This window comes from Lemur catta, chromosome 6, assembly GCF_020740605.2.
Source record: "Lemur catta isolate mLemCat1 chromosome 6, mLemCat1.pri, whole genome shotgun sequence".
Lineage (NCBI taxonomy): Eukaryota > Metazoa > Chordata > Mammalia > Primates > Lemuridae > Lemur > Lemur catta.
Genome location: NC_059133.1, coordinates 3,365,382 through 3,393,164, shown reverse-complemented (window position 1 = coordinate 3,393,164; position 27,783 = coordinate 3,365,382). Strand labels below are relative to the sequence as shown.

The window sequence follows — 27,783 nt, the reverse complement described above, 5'->3', positions numbered from 1 at the left end:
GACAGGGGACGTCCCTGCAGAATAGGCAGCGGGGCGGGCTCATGAGAGGAGCAGTGAGGAAGTGACTGGAGGAATGTTCCAGAGAAGAGGAGGAGGAGGAGGACATGAGGTCCCAGGGAAGGGCCAGTGGCAGGAGGTGGAGGCCTTGGGGGCTGTCCTGAGAGCTCTGGTGTGTGCTTTTGTGCAAGGCCAGGGTGAGGCTGGTGGGGCTGCTGGGTGGGGCTGTGACTCTCTCTGATGCAGCCGTTGACAGCCCCCCCGGCTGCAGCTGTGGGTAGGTTCTGGGGCTGAGGGGGGCTTACTGGGGGCCCGAAGGCGTGCAGCTGTCCAAGAGAGGCAGTCAGTTGGAAAAGTGCTCCGCTGCGGGGGGGCCAGGGAGACCCTGACTTTAGATCCAGCCCAGCCACTGAGCAGTTGTGTGACCCTGGGTGACACCTGTCCTTGGTCCGTTTCCTTACCTGCAAGTCCAGGTCCATGGAAGCCATGCTCTTCAGAGGAGTCTGTCTGCAGGAGGTGATCAGGCTCTGCTTCAGTGCGCTGCACCTGGCAGCCACGCAGGGGACCCTGGAGAGGGAGGAAGCAGTCAGGAGGCCAAGGCGGAGGCTGCGGCTGGAGTTGAGGCAGGAGGGAGGGGTGCTGGGCGCCAGAGGGAGAGGACAGGATGCATGCAAGTGATTTAAAAACAAAACAGTCTTTCAAAACAAACCACAGACAGATAAACCAGACTGTCCAAAGGACCATAAGCTGTGACTTTGAGCAGGTGTGAAAGACCAAGGTCACGTCAGGCCGTATTGGGGCCCAAGGCATGTTGGCAGCTGTGCCCAGCCTGAGACAGACTCTCTTGCTGACAGGGTGGCCCCGGGCACATTGCCACTTCCACGGGTCACTCAGTGTGCTCCGCTAGTCAGTTACCCAGAAACATGGCTGTCTCCCTGAAATCCCCAGCACTGGGTCTTATGAATAAACCTTTAGTAGGTTTCCTGTTTTTTCTTATTTTTATGCAGAACTTAACTTTATAGCAGAAAATTCCATTTTTTCCCTTAAACAGCTTGCTTCTGTCCCCTGAGCGTTCTTGTCACTTTAAATTGCATTCATCCTTGTTTCTTTAGAAAAGCGGCCGTTCAGGGACCAGCTATTGAGAAGGTGCTTGGTTTATTGTTACCAACTTTCACTAGATGTTTGAATTATGTTGAGCTGCTTAAAATCAGTGTTACCAGGTAGACGGTGTGGCTGTTCTTTTTACTCTCTTACTTAGGGATTTACAGAATAATTGTGTTTCCAGTTTTCTTTGGTTGTGTTGAATAAGAATTGAAGCCATGTGGCTCTGGGAACCTCTAGCTGCAAACAGGAAAGCCTTGTGCACATTTCCAGCTGGCAGCAGGCAGAGGCGCGGGCAGGCAGGTCGCTGGGGAGGCTGGGAGCCTGCTTAGGAGCCAGCCGGGACGTGGGTAACCTGGAGCTGCGAGTTCTTAAGTGTGGATGCTTCTGTGCGGATACCTACTGCAACATAAGTTACTAAGTAGCCGTTAAAGCAGCTCCTACGTTCTATTTAACAAGGCGAGGGGAGCTGGAAATGATATTCCTTAAAAATGTTACTATCATAAAAGGCAAAAGCTATGGCAATGTTTCAGATCAAAAGAGAAATGACAACAAAGTGCAATATCTAACCCTAGACTGCTTCGTGTACTGGAGGGAAAAAATTACCATCAAGGACATTATTGGGGTCGACTGACAAAATTTGAATGTGAATCGTAGATTAAAGTGTTGTGTCCCTGTAAAATCTACTGAAGCTACTCGCTCCGTGGCAGGTACCAGCACATCGCTATTCACAGCAAACACGCAGTTCAGTGTTTAGGGGGATGGGCCATGATGTATGCAACATCCCCTCAAGTACATGCACACATATATGTCTACACATGCATACATCTGCGTACACATACATATGTCTGTAAACGCATGCCTGGAAGGGAAGGAAGAGATGACACAGAGAAAGTGTAAAATGGTCATCACCGGCCAGTGTTCTCTGCACTGTTGTTTTGTGCTCAACTTTTCTGTAAGCAAAGTTACTTCCAAATAAAAAGTTAGAAAGCAAATAAATAAATAAAAAAGACAGTTTCTACATGATGTGTTCTAGCTATGTTTATTACCATGTCTGGATCCTGAAAGCTCCAGATCTGAAAACATGAGTAACAGAACACCTAGTCTTAAAATGTCACGAATTTACCTCCCTCTTGGTACTTGTAAAAATTAATTTTGTAAAAAATGTTGAGATGATTGTAGATTCACATGCAGTTGTAGGAAATAATACAGGGAGGTTCCCAGTGCTCTCTACCCGGTTTCCCCCAAGAATAAGGGCTCACAGAGCGAGAGTCGGTGCGAGATATCAGCACCAACACAGTCAAGAGGCGGAACATTCCGTCACCCACTGATCCCTCATGTCGCCCTTTCATAGCCACACTCACTTTTGCCCCATCCCCCATTCCTCTGAAACTTTCCCAACCATTAATCTGTTCTCCATTTCTATCATTTTGTCATTCAAGAATGTTACCTAATGAATCATACGGTGTGTAACCTTCGGGGTTGGTGTTTTTCTTGCTGTGTAATTCCCATGAAATTCATCAAAGTTGTTGGTGTGTCAACAGCTTGTTCCTCATATTTATGGCGGAGTGGTATTCCGTGGTGTGGAGGCACCACAGCTTGTTTAACCACCCACCCACTGGAGGACATCTAGGCTGTTTCCAGTTTGGGTTGTTAGGAATACAGGTGCTGTGAACATTTGTGTACATGTTTTCTGATTTTCTGTTTTGTTTCGTTTTAAATAGTTCTATTGAAATGTAATTGACATACCATACAACATTGATTTAAAATGTCAATTTTGGCCGGGTGCGGTGGCTCACGCCTGTAATCCTAGCCCTCTGGGAGACCAAGGCGGGTGGGTCGCTTGAGGTCAGGAGTTCCAGACCAGCCTGAGTGAGACCCCGTCTCTACTAAAAATAGAAATAAATTATCTGGACAACTAAAAATATATATAAAGAAAAAATTGGCCAGGCATGGTGGTGCATGCCTGTAGTCCCAGCTACTGGAGAGGCTGAGGCAGTAGGATCGCTTAAGCCCAGGAGTTTGAGGTTGCTGTGAGCTAGGCTGATGTCACGGCACTCACTCTAGCCCAGGCAACAAAGTGAGACTCTGTCTCAAAAATAAATAAATAAATAAATAAAATAAAATAAAATAAAATAAAATGTACAATTTCATAGTTTTTGGTATGCTCACAGGATTGTATAACTATCACCACAATTTTAGAACATTTTCATCGCCACTAAAAGAAACCCCATGGCCATTAATAATCACTGTCCTTCCCTTCCAACTCTTCCCTCACCTCCTCCAGCCCCGGGCAACCACTCTTCTACCTCCTGTCTCTATAATTTGCCTATCCTGGACATTTCATATAAATGCAGTCACACAATATGTGGTCTTTTGTGACTACCATCTTTCACTTAGCATGATATTTTCAAGGGTTATCCATGATGTAGTGTATGTCAGGACTGATTTCTTTTAATTGCCAAAAATATTCCATTGTATGGATGTACTACATTTCATTTATCTCTTTGTCAGTTGGTGGACATTGGTTTTAACTTTTTGGTCATTATGAATAATTCTGCTATGAACATTCACATACAAGTTGTTGTCTGGATGTATGTTTTTATTTCCCTAGGAGTGGAATTACTGGGTCAGATGGTAACTCTAGGTTTAACTTTTTGAGGAACTGCCAAACTGTTTTCCAACAAACTACATCATTCCCACTGGCAACGTCGGAGGGTTCCAACTACTCCATGCCTTTGCCAACACTTATTATTGTCTATCTTTTTAATTATACACATTACAATGTGTATGAAGTGGTATCTCACTGTGGTTTTTTTTTTCATGGTGGTTTTGATTTGCATTTCCCTAATGACTCATGACACTTAGCACCGTTTTGTGTGGTTATTGTCCACTTATATCTCTTCTTTGGAGAAATGTCTATTCAAATCCTTTGCCCATTTTTAAACTGAGATGTTTATACTTCCTGGATACATGTCTCTAGGTACAAGTCTCTTATCAGAGATATGATTTGCATTTTGTGGGTTGTCTTTTCACTTTCTTGGTGGTAGTATTTATAGCACAAAATTTAAAATTTTGATGTCCAAGTTATTTGTTTTTTTCTTTCTTGTTCTTTTGGCGTGTGTACAGGTTTTTGTGTGAACAGCAGTTTCATTTTACATGGATAAATGCCCAAGAGTGTACTTTCTGGGTCATATAGTAGCTGTATGTTTAGTTTTATAAAAACTACTGGCCTGTTTTCCAGAGTTGCTGCACCATTTTATATCCCCTCCCCCAGCAATGTGTGAATGGTCCTGTCCGTCTGCAAGCTCGTGAGCATTTGGTGTTGTCATTATTTTCTATTTTAGCCATTCTGATAGGCGTGTATGATATCTCACTGTGGTTTTAGCTTGCATTTCCCTAGCGGCTGCTGATGTTAAACATCGTTCATGTGCTTATTCACCATTTGTACATCCTCTTGGGCATAATGTCTCTTCATGTCTTTTGCCTATTTTTTAATTGGATTGTTTGATTTTTTTATTGTTCAGTTTTGAAAGTTCTTGTGCATTTGAGATACTTGTCTTTTGTCAGACATTTAAGTCCATGATCCATTTGGAATTAATTCTTTAAGATGTGAGACTTAGGTTGAAGTTCTTCTCCCTCCATGGATGTCCGTTTGCATAATTTGTCGAAAAGGCTATCATTCCTTAATGGAATTTTGCACCTTTGTCCGAGGTCAGTTGGGCATATTTTTGTGAGTCTGTTTCAGGGTTTCTAGTCTGTACCATTGATGTATGTGTCTGTCCCTTCGCCAGCACCGCACTGTCTTGATTACAGAGTAGGTTTTAATATTAAGTTGAGTGATTCCTCCCACATTATACTTCTTTTCATGATTGTTTTAGCACTTATAGGTCATGTGCTTTTCTGTATAAATTTAAGGGTAAACCTATCTATGTCTATAAAAATTATTTCTGGGATTTTGATAAGAATTACACTAAACCTATAGATCAATTTGGGGAGAATTAACATTTTTATTATGTTGAGTTTTCCAATCCATGAACATGGTATGTGTCTTCTTTATGTAGGTCTTCTTTGATTTTTTCATCAACATTTTGTAATTTACAGCACATACATCCTGTATATGTTTTGTTGGGTAATGAATACCTAAGTATTTCATTTTCTTTACAGTGGTTACAAATGGCATTATTGTTTTAACTTTTACTTCTGCATATTTATTGCTAGTAGATAGAAATGCAATTTATTTTTGTATGTTGATCTTGCAGTCTTGCTGTATTCACTTATTACTTCCAAGAGAGTTTTTGTAGATTCCTAGGGATTTTTGTGATACCTGCAAATGAAGGGAGTGTTTTATTTCTTTCTTACCATCTTTATGCCTTTCATTCCTTTTTCCTGCCTTATTACGGTAGCTAGAAATTCCAGCACTATGTTGAGTAAGAGTGGTGAAAGGAGACATCCTTGCCCTTGCTCCTGTCTTAGCGAGAAAACATTCAGACTTTCTTCGTTGACTGTAATGTTAGCTGCAGGTTTTTGTAGATGTTCTTTTTCAAATTGAGACAGATGTTCTCCAAACTTGCTGAGAGTTTTTATCGTGAGTGGGTGTCCTAGTTTGTCAAATACATTTTCTGTATCAATTAATGTAATCATATGATTTTTCTTCTTCAGCCTGGTGACATGGTGGATTACATTGATTGATTTTTTTTCGAATGTTAAACCAGCCTTGCATACCTGGAATGAATCCTGCTTGGTCATGGTGTATAATTCTTTTCAGACATTGTTGGGTTTGATTTGCTAATATTTTGCTGAATACTTTTATGTCTGAGCTCATGAGCCATATTAGTCTGTAGTTTTTTCTATTTTATACTGGCTTTGTCTGGTTTTGATATCAGAAATACTAGCTTTGTGAAAATAAATTGGCAAAATATTTCCTCCTCTTCTGTTTTTTGGGAAGAGATTACATAAAACTGGTGTGGTGTTATTTCTTCTTTAGATGTTTGGTAGAATTCTCCAGTGAAACCAGCTGGGCCTGGGAAATTCTTTTTCAAGAGACTTTAAATCACAGTTTCAATTTTTAAATGGTTAGAGAGCTATTGAGATTGTTCACTTCATCTTGGCTAAGTTCTGGTAGTCTGTGGCTTCTGAGGAATTGATCTCGTTCTTTTTATTTGTCAAATTTATGAGCCTAAAATTGTTTGTATATTTTCCTATTATCCTTTTACTGGTTGCAGGATCTGTAGTGCTATGCCATTTTATCCCTGATACTGGTGATTTATATCTTGTCTCTTTTTATTTTTGTCAGTCTTGCTGAAGATTTATTAATTTTGTTGATTTTTTTCAAAGAACTAGCTTTTTGTGTCATTGATTTTTCTCTGTTGTTTTCTTGATTTCAATTTCATTGATTGCTGGCTCTTATCTTAATTATTTCCTTCCTTCTGCTTGTTTTGGGTTTATTTTGGTGTTCTTTTTCTAGTTTCTTGGTATAGGAATTTAGATTATTGTTTTGAGAACTTTCGTCTTTTCTACTACAAATATTTAGTGATATAAATTTCTCTCTAAGCACTGCCCTTGCTGTAGCCTACATTTTTAGATATGTCATATTTTTATTTTAATTCAGTTCCATGTATTTTTTAATTTTCTGTGAGATTTCTTCTTGACCCATGCATCATTTTGAAGTGTATTGCTTAATTTTAAAACATTTATAGATTTTCCTATTGTTCTTCTGTTATTAATTTCTAGTTTGGCTCCATCGTGATTATAATATGCACTCTGTGTGGTCTTAGATTTAAGTTCTTTTAAATTTGTTGAGGTTTGTTTAATGGCGCAGTATATTTGCTGTCTTGGTGACTGGTTCATGGGCTCATGGGGGAACAAAGTCCATTCTGCTGTTGTTGGCTGGTGTCTTAGTCCATTCAGGCTGCTATAACAAAATACTATAAACTAGGTGTATAAACAACAGAAATTGATTCCCCACAGTTCTGGAGGCTGGGGAGCCCAAGATCGAAGTGGTGGTGGAACTTGCTTCCTGGTTCAAAGGCCAAATTCGAGTGATACTGTTTGTTCCCGTCTTCTCTAAACTTTACTAAAGACTCCAACGAAATTGTATCCATTCAGTGGAGCATCTACTCAATGTTGATAAGAGTGGGAAGGAAAAACAACTCGTGGGTAATTCAGAAGTTAATGACTGATCAGATGTGAAGGCTGGGAAACGTCAGCGCTGGGCGGGTACACGACTGTCAGACCAAGGGTCGCAGCAGCAGGGCAGTTAGGAACATACGCTAGAGGCTGGCTGCCTGGGGTCCAAAGCCTGCCCCACCCCAGTCCCGTGGCCCTGGGCGTGTTCGAACCTCTGTGTACCTGGGCAGTGAACATCATAGTAGTGCCTGCCTCATGGGGTCAGGTGTGTGCTTGGCACGTGATAAGGGCTCAGAAAGTGTTAACAACCCCCCTCCTCCTCTTCCTCCTCTTCCCTCTCCTCCCCTCCCCCTCCTCCTCCTCCCTGATTTGTAGCAGGTTGTGTCTGAGAAGTGGCTGATGGTGGCTAGGTGCTACAGCTGGGCTGCGAGGTCTATAATACTGTAATCATGTAGTGCAAATAAAACACAAGCAACTTGTAACACTCCACTGCAAGTGAGATGTCTAGAAAAGGTACCAGGAGTCAAATTCTACAGCTTCATAAAAAACCGTGTTCACCAAGAATTACCCCGACGGGAGAGAAGCACCAAGTATCGTGGAGGGAGAGACTCTGGTCTCAGAGACACGGTTGCCACACTGCCACCCTCCCACCTGGCTGATGGTTTCGCTGAGTATACAGTCATGGGTTCGAAGTCGTTTCCCTTCCACCTTTTGTGACCATTTTTGACCCACCGTACGAGGAAGCAGCAAGAAGTGACCTGCAGGAGTGGGCAAGGTCAGCAGGGCCAATCACCACGTTCAGGACGTTGCACTTCACCTCGAAAGCAGTCGGGAGCCACAGAAGACTGCTAAGCAGGAGTGTGACGTGATCAGATTTGCACTGGGACTGTCTTGGTGGCTGGGCGGAATCCAGACTCAAAGGAAACAAGCCTAGAAGCAGCAACACTCCTCGCGGGGCTGCCGTGCCCGTCCCAAGAGGAGGAAAGGACACCTCTGGGAGGCAGGAGGACTGCGGGAGACGAGGAGCTGATGCCAGTGCCTGGCAGCCGGGCAGGAGCCGGGGCGCCTGGGAAGAACCGTGCTCTGCCAGTTATCTAAGGTCCAGAAAGCCGAGGCAGGAGCAGGGCTGGGCGTGCAGAGTCGCAGGAGGTGGGGAGCCGAGTTCAGCTTTAAACCCCACCCTCGGGCGTGTAAGGTACTCCCCCCCTACCCCCCGCCAGGAGTAAGGGCGATGTTGACGGTGCTCACCTCGTGGGGGCTCTTGGCAGCTGCAGCCTCTAGGGGGGATGCACGTCCCATTCTCCGGGGATGCAGTGCTGCGACCTTGAAAAACGCATGACAGTGGACGCCCCTTCCCCTCGCTTGCACTTTCCACACCTGTAGTTCCGTCACCCGCAGCACCGAACTAAGATGCTCTGGGCAGGAGAGACCCTTTTATTACAGTGTATGTCATAATTATTCTATTTTATTATTGTAGTCGTTTATCTCTTACTATAGCTAATTTATACATTAAACTTTATCATAGGTATGCACGAATAAGAAAAAATACAGTATACGTAGGTCCAACCTTCCGTCCTGTGTTGGATCACAGCTCCCGAGAGGTAAACACAGGTTCCACGTCAGGACTTTTGCTTCTGGTGACAGGCTTCTCGGCAGTGGGCACAAAACGTGTCCAAACTTGCAGCTTTTCTTTCGTTACTTGGGTGACACCATCCATAAAGGTGAGACTATATTTACAAACAGTAACTACAAGCATTCAGAAAATTAGAAAGAGGTGCTGGGTTTGAAATCGAGGTAATGAATGCTGTCATATTGTGGGAACTTTGTGTCAGGCCCAGAGAGAGTTTTTCTTGGAAACGGTCCGGAGCATTCCTTTTGCACGTTTACAGGTAAAGGCATAGGACCTCACGGGCACTCTTGTGCACACTGGGCTTGTCGCTCTCCCTTACATGCCAAATTCTTTTGATTACACAATTTTGAATTTAATGCCTTAGGTATTGTTGAGAAAGATCTAGATGTCTCTAAGTAAACCTAGGTAACATGCAAACTCTGTAGGATGCCTTCGATTTTTTTTTTTTTTTTTTGAGACATTGTTTTGCTCTGTCGCCCTGGGTAGAGTGCAGTGGTGTCATCATAGCTCACTGCAACCTCAAACTCCTGGGCTCAAGTGATCCCCCTGCCCTGTAGCTGGGACTACAGGTGAGCCATGACACCCAGCTAATTTTTTCTATTTTTGGTAGAGACAGGGTCTCACTCTTGGTCAGGCTGGTTTCAAATTCCTGAGCTCAAGCAGTCCTCCCACCTCAGTGTCCAGCGTGCTAGGATTACAGGCGTGAGCCACAGCGCCCGGCTGATGCCTTTGATTTAATTCATCAACATACATGGTTTCTCTACCACTTTTATGTTCTTCTCTTTTCCCCTCTGTCCTAACTATGTTTCCGTGGGCATTTTCTGCACCTACTCTGTTGGCACGTTAATCATTGTGCATGGGGTAATGATTAAGCCATTTCTCTGAACTGCTTCGGGGTGAAGGTACAGAGGGCTTTTTAGCTTTCTTCTTGTTTGTTCATTCCGAAATGTTATTTTAAATCTTAGCCCAACACACTGAGCTAAAAGACTTCTAAATATTAAATATAATATTTAAAAAAACGTAAAACACCTGACAAGGTCGTGAATTAGAATTGGTGGAACCTGTGTCTGATGGCTGTCACGGCTGCGGTGTAGCTCCTTCGAGAGGACGCGCCCTTCCACCTTGGCCTTTAAGCCACTCCTGATGTCTTATCAGTCGTAATCTAACAAAGGAAGTTGTAAATAGATTTCTGTGTTATCAAGCACATTAAATGGTAATCTGGGGGGTCTTTCAGTATGCTAATGCAGGGCGGGCTGTACAGAAGGATAGCAGTAGAGAAGTAGAAGTCTAACATTGGCAACGATCTGGACATTTTTGTGTCAAATGTAAGTTATGTGTGTGGAAACTCAAGCCCGATGCCATTTGTTCTTTTTCTTGGGTATCTGGTCACATAGCAGATGAAGAGATTTTGATAGCTGGGACAGGATCAGGCTACCTGCTGTTTTATATGTAATTTCAGAAAGTGCTTATGAAGGGCCTGCTAGGTCCAAGAAACTGGGAATCACCTAGGGTGCAGGGGTGAGTAAGGCCGAGGAGCTGCCCTGGGGAGCCCCCCTGCAGGGGTCCCCTCGGCCTTCTTGTAGTCAGTCAAATGGCGACACTTCTTCATTCTCACTACAAAGCAACGCATGCCAAGCCCTGGCCTGTTGCCTCCGGGGAGAGAGAGACCGATAACCCGCCCATGCCCGTGGTCTGGGCTCCTCTTGCGGGCTCTGTTCCCAGCCCTGGGAAGATCGAATTGTCCTCTGCAGATGTCTGGTCACTTTCCCAACACAAAAGCCCTTTGGCTTGTGTTCCAGATCTCCACTCTGTTTGTGTTGTCTTTGGACACGCCGTGTGCCACACTGACATCTGGGTGACCTGGGTGACGGATGGCAAGCTGTGGCTGTGGGCACAGAGCTCAGGTGAGTTCTCACGGACTGTCACCTGGTTGCTTGTGGAGACATTCCTGAGTGCGCCTTCTGCACTGAGTGTCAGATACCGAACACCTGCTACTTTGCAGGGATTGTGCTAAAAGTACAGATGCAAAGATTAGGGAAATACATTCCCTGGCCTCACAAACACACGGTCTAGTGGGAGTGGGAAAGACAGGCACGTAAGAAGTTACCACGTATCCTCAGGACTACAGCAGAATTGGGCCTGAGGCGCAGTGAGAATCCGAAGGAGAATGGGCTTCACAAAGTAAGAGCTTGTCATACCATTAACCACTCATTTTTGCCCAATCTTCCAAATTGTCATGCTTCGGTGAGTCATGATACTGAAGACACCTTAGTGCTCTAGGTTATTGATTAATGTTAGCATCCTTCCTGGGCCCCCGCCTGCCCTGCGTGCAGGTGACATGAACAGTAGTGATTGAATGCAGTGTCTACTTCTGTTTGTCTATTTCTTTTTGAATGTTCTATAGTTTTTATATACTCTGCTATGTAGTTCTCAAAGGAGTATTTTGGTTGATAAATATTCAATTACTAAGACTTAAAAATAGAATTTCGGTAGTTGGAGCTTGTGATAAACAAGATGCAGCTCTAACACTGAAATTGGGTGGGAAAGAGAAGGTGGATTTAGGAACCTCAGCAGTACGGGAGGAATGAGGGTGTCGCAGAACCTCATTGTTGCCGGGACGGGGGCAGAGGCGTTACTTTTTCTGAGCCCCACCCCCCCAATTCATCCTTCTCTCGTCTCTCAACTTACGAGAGACTCTACCTGAGCTACAAAACTGAAGACCTAATTAAGCACTGTTCGGATGGTCTTGGACCAGATTAGGAGTCCCTGAGCGAAGGGATCGTTTGTTGTACCTCTTAATCCCTCCGGAGCATTTGGGGCGCAGGACATGGGAACTGGCTGGCCTGGTTTGCTCGGCTCAGTGAGCGGGGCAATGGCAGTGTTATGTGGGCTTTAGACAAAGCTTTGGGGGCTTCCCCATAAGAGTTCTGCTCACAAGCAGAAGCTACAGCGACGGGGGAGAGGCCCCATGTCACAGCGTGCCAGCTGGCCGTGCAGGTAGGGGGACCCGTGCAGCCTCTGCTGTCTGTCTGGGGGACACCTTTGAAGGGAACTGCTCTTCATCTGCTCTTGCTGGAAGCAAGAAAGGGTCCGTGTGTGCCCTGCCCCACCCTATATCGGGATTTGATCTTGTTTAACTCGTCGTTAATGGCAAGACCAAGGTTTCTCTAAGTAAATCTCAGGTATTCTTTCAAAGCAACTAAAAAGTAAAATGGTAATATTTCAAAACTTTTTAACTCCCTGAATGTAATGACAAGGACACTAACATCGCTATATTAGTCTGGCGCACCTGGCTCAGAGAAAGGGTATTTGCGGGAATCGGACAGTTGTCCCCTGCATTTTCCCTCGCAGTGCCGAGATGGTGACCGTGGAAGGGGGGGTGGCCGCAGCTCCACCACGGCAGGCCTCTGCCCCGACGTTTGCTTTCTGCTAGGAGGAACCTTGTGGTTAATAGAGAGTCGGTGACTGCAGCGTTTGAATTCTTTGTTCATTGTGAAACTATTTTAAGTAATGCTCCCCCGTCACCTTGCTGGCCGATTGCAGGACTCTTCCTCCAGATGCAGGACAGAATGAAGCGCGATAGGACACCACACATGCACAGCCTCACTTCCCCCCAGAGACTGTTGAGAAAGAAAGTCTTCTAAGTCCCATAAAAGGCTAAAATCCATTCCCTTCTATTTTTCTGTGTTATTGGCAGCTGTGATTATTTATTATCATATCCAAGCATGAGATGTGAATTTCAAAAAGATGTGTGAATTTTACCTACTTTTCATTTCCAGAGGAAGCCAAAACATCCCTTCCCCTTTGCATTTGACACTGTTATCTACATTAAGGAAACCTGAAATGTGAAAACGTTTTTATATGAATGCATTTAATGGATGAATATTTGCTTTGGAAAGTGTTCTTCCCTCCGTCTGGGGAGTCTGGCGTCCTGTGGTGGCAGTGTGACAACAGGTGCAGCACATGTGACAACAGGTGCAGCACACACCTCCTGTGACCCTCCCCGTGCTGTGAGCAGTGACGGCCCTCAGATGGGAAAACAGTTCCAAAAGCTAAATGTCACCCCATCGGCCTTAGAAGGCAGCGCTGGGGAGGGCAGTGCAGGCAGGTGCCCCTGGGCAGAGGCAAGACTCGGTGCGGCTGGATCCCCAGGGGGAAAGTGGGACAGTGACATGTGCATGATCAGGTGGGGACACGTCCTGAAGGGCCCGAGTGGTGTGCCGAGGAGACTGGGCTTTGTCTGGAGGTTACAGGGAGTGGTTTAAGGTGTCTGAACAAGATCGAGATGCAGATTAACACAGGAAGAACCGCAGTTTTGTCACCATGCCTGTGAGGAGTACGTTCTTTCATTTGTTAGTTGAAATGGCCTGACACTGTCTGGGACTCACCTACTTAGATTTTTTTTAACTCCATAAATTATTTGTTACTGTACAATCACTTTTGAGGACTGCCTACATGAGTCACCTCTGTGGGCACAGGGGGAACAGACAAGAGCAACATGTCAAACCTGGCACATGTGCTAACGGCTCCCCACGCCCCTCGGCCTGCACCACATGGGCCCCCTTGCTGTTCCTAGGGTGTCCCAGCACATTTCAGTCCCGGGGCCTTTGCGTGCACTGTTCTCTTTGCTGGAACATTCTCCCCCAAGATATCTACACAGCTCGCTCCCTCATTCGCCGAGGTCTCTCTTACCCCTAGGCAGTGAGGCCTTCCCCATCCACTCTGTCCTGCGTCATCTTGTCACCACCAGACATTCCACACGTGTGTTTGTTTATGTGCCCCACATCCGTGTGCCCAGCAGAAGGGAGGCTCCGTGAGAGCAGGGACTCTGTTTTTGTCCACACCTCAAATACAGTGGCCCGAGCTCAGCGCATACTGTGCGACCAGGAGGGAATGAATGATTCTTGGCTTGACAAGCTTTGGCTCCTTAAACGTTTCATTGCCTAAAGATTTTTCCCTTTCTCAGTGTGCCTATCATGGCTCAAGCCTGGAAAAGATGCTCAACAATATACTGCGTAGGTTCTGAGTTCGGGTATTCCCTCAATGGTAAATGGTGTTTGATGTTTAAAAAGCAAATAAGTGTTCTTATCGACCAGTTTTACCAATGACTTCTCTTCCCTCCTGGCAGCTGGAGCTCCGCGGTGTGACCGCGCTGCCCGGGCAGGATGGTGGACACAGAGAGCCTGCTCTGTCCCCTCTCCCCACTCAAGGCCGATGATCTGGAGAGCCCACTGTCCGAAGAGTTCCTCCAGGAAATGGGAACCATCCAGGAGATTTCTCAGTCCTTTGGTGAGGATAGTTCTGGAAGCTTTAGTTTTACCGAATACCAGTATCTAGGAAGCGGTCCGGGATCGGATGGATCTGTCATCACGGGTAAGTGTGCCGTTTCCTAGAACACTTGGTTTAGAAATATTCCTTCCTCAGAGAAAATTGTTCTCTTTAGCTGGAAAAGAAGTCACGCCTTTTTGCAAAGAAACCTTTGGATGTCACATCAGGTGCCGTTGGGATCTGGAAGCTTTTAAAGTCTATCTCACGGAGGGGTGGGGCGGGGAAAAAAATAAATAAAAAAGAAATAAAGTGTATGTTGCTTCTCATAGTTAGCCTGCTCACAGAAGCTACATACAAGCCAAGTAATGCCTGAAATGCGTGTTATGTAGAGCGGTTGAAAGTGCCTGGACTCCAAACCCCAGCAAGCCCAGGGGAAATAGTGAGACATTGTTTCAAAGGAGGCGCGCACAAGGGTCTGCATTGAAGCGCTGTTTGCAGTAGTGAAGAGTAGGAACAAGCTGATCATTCATTGAAGGGAAACGGACACATCATGACCGGTTTGCACAGTGCACTACTTCATAGTCCTTTAAAAGAATGAACTGGCTCTACGTGTATCAACACAAGCCGTCTAGAAAGCAACGTTGAATGAAAATAAACAAGCTTAGGGATGTATTCAGTATGTTCAGTTCATGTAAAACCTCAGCCACTGAACACTGTATCATCCATGGGCACCGACACACACATACTGCAAAGCTGATCCCAACGTTACGGTCTCAGCCACCTCCGCAGAGAAGGAGGTGGGAGTGGGGAGGTCTCACGGGGACTCTAATTCTCTCCAGATTGTGTTTGTAAAAAGACATGAAGCCGTGTGATGACTCTGGGCGGGGGATATGTGGGTATTACAGTTGTGTGTCGCTTAGTGACAGGGACAAGTTCTGAAAAATGTGTCGCTAGGCGATTCCCTTGTTGTGTAAACATGACAGAATGCACGTACACGGACCCCGAGGGCACAGCCTGCTACACACCTAGGCCACCGCTCCTGGGCGACAACACCTGTGTAGCGTGTGCCTACTGCATACCGTAGACAGCTGTAACACAACGGCAAACATTTGTGTGTCTAAACATACCCAGTCAGTAAAAGGCACGGCACAAACACAGTACTGCAGTCTCGGGGATCGCGGTGGTTGACTGAAACGCCATTACAGCACGTGACTGTATAGAGATAAAGCCAGAGAAATGAAGTGGCCTGCCGTGGTTCGCACAGCTAGCGATGGTGCCTGGGCTGGACCCTCCCCTCTCAGCTGGCTCCAAACCTGTGTTCTTTGCATCTGAGCACGAACAGGGCTTGTAATAAGGCAACAGTGTCCTCAACTTAGTAAATCAGGACTTGGGTGACGCAAGTGAGATGCTGAGGACTCAGGGAGCTTTGTGACGGAGCAGCCTTGGTAGTGACCCCAATAGACCTTTACAAATGGCTCAAGTTTTGACTCCCTTCTCATGACACATTACAGAGGGGATAAGCTTTGGGGGAATGCCCAAGGGGCAGGGTGGTGGCAGCTTCCCGAGCAGGAGGAGAGCAAGGGAAAGTCTCCATGTCAGGTGCCTCGCAGGGCCTGGGTAGGGTGCCTTGTGGCAGACCTGGGTTAGTGACAGTGACGGTTACAGCATTGGCTACTGAGCACTGTGCAAGCCACCCATGTACCTTGTGTTTCCAAATCCCAAGAACAACATTGTGAGTTCACCACTATGTTTATTTAATGAGTGAGGAAAGGAAGCAGCCCTAGGACACCATGTTGTGCTGCAGATCACAAGCCCAGGGGACCAGGGTCAAAACCTGGCTCCCAACCCCTCAAAACAGGTCCTTCCTTCACCCATCATAGACACAGCCCCTGATAGTTAATCTTCTTCTACTGACTATTTGTAGCAGTTAGCAGAAAATTATTTTTTTCTTTACGTATTTTCTTTATAGATTTTTTCTTTGGGTCAGATATACTCCAGAGATTGTTCCAAAATAAAGAATTTCTGTGAGTGGGGTGGGTGTGTGGTTGTGAAGCTTCTGGCAAGTTCTTTCCCGGAGTGGGAGGAAGGAACACTCAGACCTGTCTGGCCTTCCCTGGGAGGATCGAGCTCACACCTGGCCCCTCACGCTGTGCTCTATCTCCCAGCTGCTTGTCCCCAAGTAGGAGGGTTCCGTAATGACGATCTTCTATCTAATTTACTTCAGGGTTCCTTTTCTAAAACTAGTGTCTTTTAAGTCATTATCAAGAACTATAATCTAAAATAAGTTTCTAACTCATCTAGAAGTCCTGGCACAGGTAAGGCTTGAACATTTCATGCAACCAGCCTCGTGGTCTGCACCATCTGCTGACGGGCCACGTTGGGCCCAGCTCCACAGCTGACCTGTGCTTCCACCTGCGTACACTGAGGGCGAGGGTCTGGGGGACAGAGAGAGTCCCAACTTTGTTTTTCACCCATTCCAAGGAACTTTATAGCAAGGAGAAAAAAGAGGAACTTGCAAAAAGTGACCGCACTGAAGTGTCGGGTTGCACAGTCTTGATTTTCAGCCGCTGGCCTTCAGGGCGGTGGGTGTGAGCTCCTCCACCTTTGTTTCCCTCTGAGCTTCTCCTGGCTGTCTCCATTCATGCTTTCGGTCACTTGGAATCATCTCACAGTTCTTAAGATCTTGCTTTGCTTCCTTCCAGATTTTTCCTTGTTAATGGTGCTGGCTAATTTTGAGAGATGAGATTATTTAAGATTATTTCGTATTTGTGAATTAGATTTTTCATCTTTGTATCCAATCTGATCCTTTGGGTGATATTTCTAAAGTTATGTAAACTTGTCATATAGAAGGGCCATATATAAAATGCATTTACTTAAACTTGACCCCCAGGAGGCGGGATGGGTGAGGCCAGCTCACTGGGCCAATGTATCTTTTCCCCCCAGTACCATAAACTGCGCGTATTTGAAGTCTACATCTGATGCACATGTACACACACACGCTCATCTGCGAAACCTTCATCAAATAGTGACCACATCCGTCACCCAAAGTTTACCTGTGCTCTTTTGTAATTCCTTTTCCCCCATCCCTGGACCCCTCTCTCTCCCAAGTAACCCCCAAACTGCTTTCTATCAGTTACTTTGTATTTCCTACAATTTTATATAAATGGCATCACACAGCATGCACTCTTTCTAGTCCAGCTTCTTCCACTCAGCAGAATTCCTTCGAGCTTCTTCTGTCCTGCATCGTGATTCAGTAGTTCGTTCTTTTTTATCCACCGTATGGACATACCACAGTTTATTTATCCATGTACCTACTGTCGAGCATTTGGTTTCATGTCCAGTTTGGGGCTATTACAAATAATGTTGCTATGAACATTCGTGTACAAGTCTCTGCTTTCATTTCCCTTGGGTAAATGCCTATGGGTGTTATGGCTGGGACATGTGGTAGGTGTTTGTGTAACTTTTTAAGAAACTGCCAAAATCTTTTCCAAAGTGCTATACCATCTTATATCCTCACCAGAAGCATAAGGGAGTTCTGGTTCCTCCATAGCCTCATCAGCTTTTTAACAGTTTCTATAGGTGTGTAATGGTATCGCCTCGATTTCCCTCATGACGAATGACGTTGAGTCTCTTTCCACATGCTTATTTACCATATATCTGTTTTGATGAAGTTTCTGTTCAAATCTTTTGCCCATTTTTTAATTGGGTTGTTTATTTTCTTACCATTAACTGTTGAAAGTTATTTATATATTCTGGATATACATGCTTTATTCTGGATGTGTGATTTACAAATATTTTCTCCAATCTGTGGTTTGTCTTTTTGTTAACAGCGTCCTTCAAAACACAGTTCTTAATTCTGATGAAGTCCAGTTTATCAATGTCTTTTCTTTCGTGGGTGGTGCTTTTTGTGTCATATCTAAGAAATCTTTGCATGATCCAAAGTCACTTCTTGTAGGAGTTTTATATTTTTAGGTTTTATATTTAAGTCTAAGATCCTTTGAGTTCATTTTTGTATACAGTTCGAAACTCCATTTTTCTTTTTTATAATTTGCATTTGCAACTGTTCTAGCACATTTATTAATAAGACTGCTATCTCCACTGAATTGCCTTTGTGTCTTTGGTGCAAGTCATCTTCTGGGCTCTCTATTCAGTGTCATTAATCTGTCTCTTTTGTCATCCATCCCATAGTGTCCTGATTACTGTAGCTTATAAGAAGGCCTGGGCCAGGCGTGGTGGCTCATGCCTGTAATCCTAGCCCTCTGGGAGGCCAAGGCGAGTGGATTGCTCGAGGTCAGGAGTTCGAGACCAGCTTGAGCGAGACCCTGTCTCTACTAAGAATAGAGATAAAAATTATCTGGACAACTAGGAATATATATAGAAAAAATTAGCTGGGCATGGTGGCACATGCCTGTAGTCCCAGCTACTCCAGAGGCTGAGGAAGTAGGATCGCTTAAGCCCAGGAGTTTGAGGTTGCTGTGAGCTAGGCTGACGCCACGGCACTCACTCTAGCCTGGGCAACAAAGTGAGACTCTGTCTCAAAAAAAAAAAAAGAAGAAGGCCTGAAGTCACCTAGCTTAAGTTCTCCAACTCTTCTCTTCCAAAGATCTTTTCAGTAGCCTAGGCCCTTTTCATTTCCAGGTACATTTTAAAAGCAGTTTGTTGATTTTTACCAAAAAAGCCTGCTGAGATTTTGATTGGGGTTGCATTGAATCTGTAGTCAATTTGGGGAGAATTGACAACTTGCCAGATTGAATCTGATCCATGAATATGGTTGTTTCTCCATTTAGCTAGGTCTTCTTCAATTTCTCTCAGCAATATTTTGTCATTTTTAGTGTTCTATTTTTTCACATTTTTGATCAGATTTATCTCTAGGTATTTTAATATTTTTGATGGCTATTGTAAATGGTATTTTTTTTTACATTTTGATTTCTGATTGTTCATTGGTATATATAAAAATGTAGTTGATTTTTAGATAGTACTCTTGTATCCTGCACATTTGGTAAACTAATTAGTTCCAGTAGTTTTTTTAATAGATTAGTTAGGATTTTCTACATAGATAATTATTTCATCTGTCACAAAGACAGTTTTTCTTCTTCCTTTCCAAGCTGCATATCTTTTATTTCTTTTGCTTACATTATCACACTGGTTAGAACTCCCAGTACAATATTAAATAGAAGTGGTAAAGCATACTTGCCTTGTTCTTAGGAGAAAAGCTTTCAGTCTTTTGCCATTAAGTATGAGGTTAGCTACAGTTTTTCTTAGGTGCCTTTTATCAGGTTGAGGAAGTTCCCTTCTAGTTCTAGTTTGCTGTGACTTTTTATCGGGAATTGATGTTGGATTTGATAAAGTACTTTTTCTGCCTCTAATAAAATGAACACATGGTTCTTCTTTTTTAGTGTGTTAATATGATAAATTACATTGTTTGATTTTCAAAGGTTAAGCCAACCTTGCATTCCTAGGATAAATCCTCCTTGGTCACAGTGTATTACCATCTTTACATATTATTAGATTTAACTTGCTAAAATTTTGTTAAGAATTTCTGCATCCATGTTCCTGAGGGATATTGGTTCTAGTTTTCCTATAATATCTCTGTTTGATTTTGGTATCAGGTTAATTCTTGCCTTATGGAATGAGCTAGGAACTGCAGGTTGAGTATCACTTATCTAAAATGCATGGAACCAGAAGTGCTTTGGACTTCAGATTCATTCAAATTTTGGAATATTTGCATATACCTAATAAGATATTTTGGGGATGGGACCCAAGTCTAAACATAAAATTTATGTATGTTTAATATACACCTTATACACATATCTGTCTAATGGTATCGGAGTTGTTAAGCCACACCCATGTGGGAAACAACTTTATCAACTAGAGCACAGTGCCTACGTGCAGGTCCTTTTGCCTTTAGTCTGACAGACTCCACTCATTCTTCCCCCCACTTCCTTCAGGGAGGTTGTTTCATATATTTGTAACACAGTTAGATTGGTTTTTCACATTCTTTGTTCCATCCTGGAATCCTCCAACCTCCTAAATTATTTTTGTTTTATTTCCACACATTAAGGTTCACTCTGAACTACAAAGTTCTGTGGGTTTTGACAAATGCATAGTGTCATGTATCCACCATTACATTTTCATGTGAATAATTTCAGCACCTCAAAAAACCCCTTTGCTTCAGTATTCAACCCTGCCTTCCCCACTCACCCCAGCGACTGATTGTTTTACCATCACTATAGTTTTGCCTTTTCCAGAATGCTGTGTATTCGGAATCATATTGTGTGTAGCCTTTCAGACTGGCTTCTTTTACTTAACAATATGCATTTAAGAGTCACCCATATCTTTCCATGACTTGATAGCTTATTTCTTTTTATACTGAATAATGTTCCATTGTCTGTATGTACCACAGTTTATCCATTTGCCTATTGAAGGGCATCTTGGTTGCTTCCAACTTTTGGCAATTAAGAATAAAGCTAATATAAACATTCATGTGTAGGTTTTTGTGTGGACATAAGGTTTCAGATCAGTTGGATAAATACCTAGAAGTGCAATTCCTATCATGTGAGAAAACTGTTTTACTTTGTCAGAAACTGTCAGATTGTCCTCCAAAGTAGCTGTCCCAGTTTGCATTCCCACCAGGAATGAATGAGCATTCCTTTTGTTCCATGTCCTCATCAAGTTTGGTGTTGTCTGTTTTTTTTGGATTTTAGTCATTTGAGTAGATGTGTGGTGATATCTCGTTGTTTAATTCGCAATGCCCTATGACAGCTGATGTTGAGCATCTTTTCATACACTGACTTGCCATCTGTGTATCTTCTTTTCTGAAGTGTCTTTTTGGATCTTTTGCCCATTTTTTTTAATTGAGTTGTTTTAGTAGTGTTGAGTTTTAAGACTTCTTTTTATATTTTGAATACAAGTCTTTTATCACATGTGTTTTGCAAATATCTTCTCCTGGTCTGTGGCTTGTCTTTTCATTTTCTTCACAGTGTCTTTTGCAGAGCAGAGGTTTTTGGTTTTCATAAATTCCAACTTATCTTGTTTTCTTGTGCGGATTATGCATTTGGTGTTGCCCACATGAGTTTTCACACTGTATTCTGGTCCCATTTTGCTGAGTTAACAATTGCAGAAGAACTGGAAGGAAGGAAGTAAAGAAAATAATGAGTTCGGTGTAGCACGTGTCGAGCGTGGGGGGCTTGGGGAACTCCGTGGGTGGAGCCACCTGAGAGACAGCCCACATGCGGATCTGGAGCCCTGGGGTCAGCTCAGCAGCAGCCAGTGAGAGTGTGCAAGCTTTGGGGTCACCAGCACTATGCTGGCCACAAGAGCATGGGAGGTGTGACCCACAGACAGGGGCCTGGCTCAGGACGGTGCCCTGCCAACTCTCATGCTCCGTGCTTATGTGCTCAGTCATGTCCTCAAAGACTGATTTAGACATAGGATAGTGACACTTTGAATATTCATCAATCTTCCCTCTTTTTTCCCTAGATACCCTTTCACCAGCTTCAAGTCCCTCCTCGGTTACCTGCCCTGTGGTTCCTGGTAGCACAGATGAGTCTCCCAGCGGAGCATTAAACATTGAATGTCGTATCTGCGGGGACAAAGCCTCAGGCTACCATTATGGAGTTCATGCTTGCGAAGGCTGCAAGGTAGAGTGATCTGGCACAGGGCAAGTGGCCCCGCCGGCAACTACTACTTATGGTTACACTTATCTTCTATGCAAATGTCTGTCATTACTAAAAGAGATTTGCAGAAAGTCCCAGATAAGAAATTGACCTAAGTGACAGATTAATTCCTGTCTTCAGAGAGTCTAGGGTAGCTTGTTCTGCTGTACGTTGTAAATAACTTAGAGTTCTTTAAAAGAAAAATAAGCCACATTAAGGTTAAGAGTGACCCTTTCATGCGAGTACAAAGGGGAGAGCATTTACCCACTTACCTCTTGACCCTTCCCAAGGGCCAGGTAGGGCGGGTGTTCTCATGTGCCGGGGGAGGGAACTGGCCCTCACAGACGGAGTGTCTTGCTCAGGGTACCACAGCGCCCAGTGCGGGGCTGGAGCCGGTGTGGCTTCTCGGCTGCTACTCCCAGCCGCGGGCAGTTCCCGCAGGGTGGGAGCCTGTGCACCCGAGCCCGTGTGCCCTGTGCGTATCCTTGTCCTCATGCCAGCTCAGCCAGGCCCTGCACGGCTATGACCCAGGGCCAGAGGGTGTGAAGATAAGCCCTTGTCCAGCAAGCTGCCCACAGAACAATCGGCCCTTCTGTGTGGCCAGCATGGTGACAAGAAGGGTCTTCTGTTATATCCCGAGGGCCCCTGGAGCAGCGCATGCTTTCAGGGTTACATGCGCATGCTCAAGCCTGGCGCTTCATGCACACGACATGTGGGAGATCTAATACTCCGAATGTTCGGTTAGAATCAGAAATCCCCTTTCATTGCACATGCTGGAAATGTGTGCTAACTTTAGAAAATGCCACGGCCTTTCCTGGTACGCTGCACAATCCAGGTTCCTGAAACGCTGACGTCCTGCCCCGGGCCGGGCCTGGCCTTGGAGGCTGGTGCCCAGGGACAGTGGGCCGCGCTGCTGGGGCGCCGAGGCGTCCTGCCGTTCAGAACTGTCCCTCCGCGCCCTTCCTCTTTCATGCCACATGTCCTGTAGCCAGCCTGCTTTGCAAAGCTACGTGAGGACACCCGGTGAAGCTATCAGCCTTTGCTCTCACGTCCCCAGGCAATTGCTGTCCCTTCTCCTGTGGGCCTGTCAGAGCTGCCACGTCAGAAACACGGAGGAATGATTTAAAAGCAAAGACAGAAAAAAAACCCAAAGCAAAAATAAACTCCTTCCATGTTTTCTGACCACATACCTTTTAAAAAGCTACTCGTAAAATGGCCTTTTCCCTGAGGGCCATGATTTCATTACTTTTGTTTAGTTTTGGTTCTCTTATGGACTCACTAATAAAGTTGTTTCTTACTGGGTAAAGTTTAAGATGCTCTTAGGAAGCAAGAAAATTGTTTACAAATAGCTGGCTTCCTTTTATTCTAGTTTTTGTCTTTGAGGAAGTTAATATGCTCTTACAAAAATCCCTAGCAAGTTTTTAGTCACAAATATGGAAATGTCACAATAGAGGGAAAAGTTTCATTCATACACACCATGGCAGGGCTACGCAACTCTCTGGAAAACCATCATCCTGTCTCCCCAAGTCAGATGAGGACATTTTAGAATTACTTTGAATTTTGCCCCATTTTATTGTTTTTCATTTTAAATGTAATGAAATTTAAAATTCTCCATTTTCCCCAATAATATCAGACTTTTCAGAACTGTTTCTCTATATTTAGTTCATTTAAAAAGAGATGATAAATGAACAACAAAGAAGAATAAAGCAATGACGTTGACTTGCTAGTGGTCCACATTCTTTAATAAATCGTATACTAATCTCGCAGGGTTTCTTCCGGCGAACCGTTCGACTAAAGCTGGTATATGACAAATGTGATCGTAGCTGCAAGATTCAGAAAAAGAATCGAAATAAGTGCCAGTATTGTCGTTTCCACAAGTGCCTTTCGGTCGGGATGTCACACAACGGTAGGTAAGGTGGTCCAGCCTTCTCCCAGACATGTCCTCGGTTCACCCCCCTCGGAGTGGACTGCTCTGCGACCGAATGTGCTCCAGCATTTAATGCCAGATCTCTTTGCAGTCAGAGTAGCCTAAGAACATAAAAGTTTCAAATAGCGGAGGTTCAGCAGAGCACTTAGACTTATTGCTAGAAACTTCAAATGGTAGGACTGTGATATAAAATATAAAAACCAATGGAAGTCACTGAGATGACAGAATGTTCATCTCCTCCATGTGAAGCGTGTGGCATTTCCAACACTTTACCGTATTATGAACTTCCTTTTATGCGATCATACTCTATTTTAGAATGTGCTAATTGTGACATGAAGGTATATTTAAAATAAGTAGTTCATAAGGGTTGCATCTCTACCTCCTGGAGAAAGGACAAGGTATTACACACAAGCTCATGCCAAAGCTCACTTTCCTGTCCTCACCCTTCGCGGGTGATGACACGGCGAGTGGCAGCGAGCGCTCCGTCTCGTGGGACAAGTGGTGCTGTTACCTTTGACTTTAGTCTTTTTGAGAAGTCTAGAACTTACGGAGTTTGAGTTTTATTTTCATCTCTCCGCATTAGAAAGTTGAATAGTGATGAGAAACGGATTTTTAGCTTGCCGTACAGTTATTCCTGGTTTAACTCCGGGTGGGGACTTCCCACCCACCCCCTGACGCGGTCACCGCCCGCGGTGCCTGACCCCCGGCTCATTCTGTTTGCTTCCTGTTGTGTTTCCCCCGACCCAGCAATCCGCTTTGGACGGATGCCAAGATCCGAGAAAGCAAAACTGAAAGCAGAAATTCTCACGTGTGAACATGACGTGGACGACTCTGAGACCGCCGATCTCAAGTCCCTTGCCAAGAGGATTCACGAGGCCTACTTGAAGAACTTTAACATGAACAAGGTCAAGGCCCGCGTCATCCTCGCGGGGAAGGCCAGCAACAACCCAGTAGGTGTCTTTCCGCCGGTCGAAGGGCTCCGTTGGCAGCGCGTCAGCTGGAGTCTAGGGCATGATTGAGGAAACGTGTTCAATGTTGAGAAAATAGTATTTATTCCGAGGTCAAACAAAAGACAGTGGAAATGGAAACGGTTCATTCTGAGACCAAAACTTAGCTTAACGGCAATTCCTATCCTCTTGCTAGGCCCTGCCGCAAAGGTCTTAGCGACCAAGTCATTCTAATGGCTGTGTTATTAATACCCCGTGAGAAGAAAAGCCACTGGTTAATAGTTTACCAAGTACTAGGGTTGTTTCCTAAGTGCATTTTTTTGAAACCCTATTTTAAGGCCATAAAACAAAACCACTCACGGCACATTCAAAATGTGCTCTGCATCCTAAACTGGTCCTTGCACTTGGACCTCCCCGTCCCCTCCCCTCCCACCCCCGCAGCCCACACACCTGCCTCCTGTTTCTTCAGTGAGAAGGCAGGGACATGTCAGGGCTTGGAAAGGGTCATCTGTTCACAGAAACTTTATTGTCTTTTTGGAAAGTTCTGGACCTTTTCAGGGGCAACTGAGGTTGCCCCTTGTGGTCACCTGCCTGGCCCAGCGTCATCCTGCCCCCACCCCCACAGTGAAATAAGTCTTTGTCTCTATTACAGAACGAATCTCCGAGCTACCTTCAAAGAGGGGAACAGCCCTAGGCTGGTGCAGATGCTTTGCCGGTTTCCTATGAGTGTGTTGAAACAGGTTTAATTTGTACTGACGAATGGCTTGGAGCAGTCCTTATTGGGAATTACTAGCTGGGATTTTTAGTCATTGGAAAATAAAGGGTTTCACAAGCTACTTACTTTCATGAACAAACCAAACCTCTTTTTTACTGAGTCTTTTAATTCTTCAGTGAATTCTCCAATTAAATAGGCTGAGACATTTTAGAAGGTTCCAGCAAACACCCACGCTGGGCAGCCCAGCTCATACCGATTAGACTCTTTGTGGATGACGAGGGTGAGAGCACGGGTCATCTTTTCACTTTGCATTTCCGTCTTGGAGATGGTTAGCGTAGTTCAAACTTAGGGTAACCACAACTGTTGTTCCCGATCTTACAGTTCTCCTTGGATGTTAAGACTTTAAAGCAAACTTAAAAGTCATCTTTGCTCTTAACAAAATACCCCTGTTTAGTGTGAATGTGACTCCACAGAGTGTCCTTCTATGTCCCCCCACGGAGACCCCCAGGGCTCTTAGAATGAGCCCGTCCCCCTCCGCCAGAGCGAGGAGGTCAGGACAGCTGAGGACTCTTCACACACGGTTACTCTCAGACAGGAATCTGCATTTTGGTCTTAAGGAAACAAATAACAGATTAATAGTCTAGGATGTGGTTCACAATTCTGTTTTCGGGAGAAAGACAGAACTTGGTGCTCTGCTGAGAGTCAGGTGTCCGCTCCTGTCCACACGCCTCCAGGCCAGGGCACTGCAGGCTCCAGCTGCAGGGCATGTCCAGCTATTGCATCACTGGTCACTTGAGACCGTTTGCGCCAAGCCAAGGTCGTGTCCCACCCGTGTCCTGCACGCAGGATGTTGAAGGCGCAGCCTCCTCTTTCTCCCCGCCTGGGCCGCTGGCTCTCTGGAGCACGTAGCACGCGGTGCAGGCGCCCCCTCCGCTCAGTCTGGGAAAGGGCCGAGCCGGCTAGATGCCCACCACCAGGCCACACTGCCCGAATCCCTTTGCAGAGCTCTGGTTTTGTGGCTGTTAGAAGACCATAGCCCGTGTGTATCCCGTCCACGTTTTTGAGAGCAAGCCCATCTGTCGGTAGGTGGGAGATCCGTTAGGGGACCAAGCATCGGCCCAGACACGCTCACCTCGACCTCAGCCCTCACCGTGGCCCCGCAGAGCTTCAGGAAGGCAGCCGACCCCGGGGCCTGCAGCTGCCTTCATTTCTGTTCGGGGGTGGGAGGAGGGATGAGGAATTTGCCAGTAAACAGACGCCATCACGCCATCGTCCCGGGAGGACAGGCTGCCGGGGAGCGCAGGTGCCAGCCCCACAGCTCCGTCCAAAACTCAGCCCTCAAGTGTGCAAAGCCTTGATGCGGAAAGACAGAGGCTGGGCAGATTTTAATTTTAAAGTAGTCTCTCTGGTTTGCTAGAAGTGGGGGTTGCACTTATCTCTGTGGTCGTCTAGTCCTTTGTTCTGCGAAGACCACCTCATGGCCTTCTGATCAGATAAAGCAAAGCCCCCGGCCAGCGGGACCTGGAGGGAGGACACTGCAGCTGGGGAGGGCGCTGCAGGGGGCCGGTGGGCACCTTGCGCTGGGGAACGGTGGGTTTTAGCCGAGGGAAGGGGTGAGGGGTGGCTGGGGAAAGTCTGTTTCCATCTGGACACTGGGACTGGTTTGAGCCCCTGAAATTTCAGGACTGGGGGGCAGCAAATGGTCGGGCCCTTAGCGATGGGGCCGGAGCTCCTCTGGGGAACTCGCTGCCTCTTGATTGGACAGGGACGGAAGCAGAGCAGAGAGGAAGGGGGGACAGTAGTTCCCCCCGGAGCATGGCTTCCAAAAGAGATGCTTTTCAACAGCATCTTAAAAAGTTATTATGTTGACCTGTCAGGTTAAGAATGTCGTGGAAAGACTTTGGAAGAAGCAACGTGGAAACAGACTGAGGGGCTGTGATGAAGGCAGTGCCTTTCTTGTGACGTTTGCTTGCCCACAGCCAAGGGCTCGGCCCCCAACATGCATGTGTGTACACACACGTGTGTACACACATGTGCATACACATGCATGCACACACACTCGCTTTTGCTCAGGCTTAGCTGCTTTTGGCTTTAGAAGCTACCTGCACCTTCTTAGAAAGTCTTTACAGTCTTTGTCTTCGGTTATGGAAAATCTTTACCCTCTGAGAATATAATTGAATTTTAGACAAAACCATGAGTCCCTTGTAGCTACTCTAGTATGCAAGTTGAGATTAAACAGAGTAAAATGTCTTGTTTGGAAAAAAAATTATGAAGCAAGGACACTAATTTTTGACATGCAGCTGAGCGCAGGTTTTAAGATCAGTTCTGAGAGAGGAATCCAGCATTGTTCTCAACATTTCTGAATCTTTGGAATAGGCTGTCCTCCCAGGCAGCATGCTGGAATAGAATTGCTC

The 27,783-nt window shown here is 45.3% G+C and overlaps 1 protein-coding gene across 3 annotated transcripts in view; it reads left to right on the top strand.

Moving 5' to 3' along the window:
• Positions 1–27,783, top strand: part of PPARA (peroxisome proliferator activated receptor alpha) — a 56,252-nt gene that overhangs the window by 15,385 nt on the left and 13,084 nt on the right. For 2 of the 3 annotated variants that reach the window (XM_045552790.1, XM_045552788.1), the window contains exons 3-6: positions 13,986–14,230; positions 21,605–21,765; positions 23,548–23,686; positions 24,455–24,657. In XM_045552790.1, coding sequence (XP_045408746.1) covers positions 14,023–14,230; positions 21,605–21,765; positions 23,548–23,686; positions 24,455–24,657 — 711 coding nt within the window. In that variant the 5' untranslated portion in view covers positions 13,986–14,022. Of the gene's footprint in view, positions 1–10,736; positions 10,762–13,985; positions 14,231–21,604; positions 21,766–23,547; positions 23,687–24,454; positions 24,658–27,783 lie in introns of those variants that run through there. The other variant, XM_045552789.1, reaches the window with a different exon arrangement.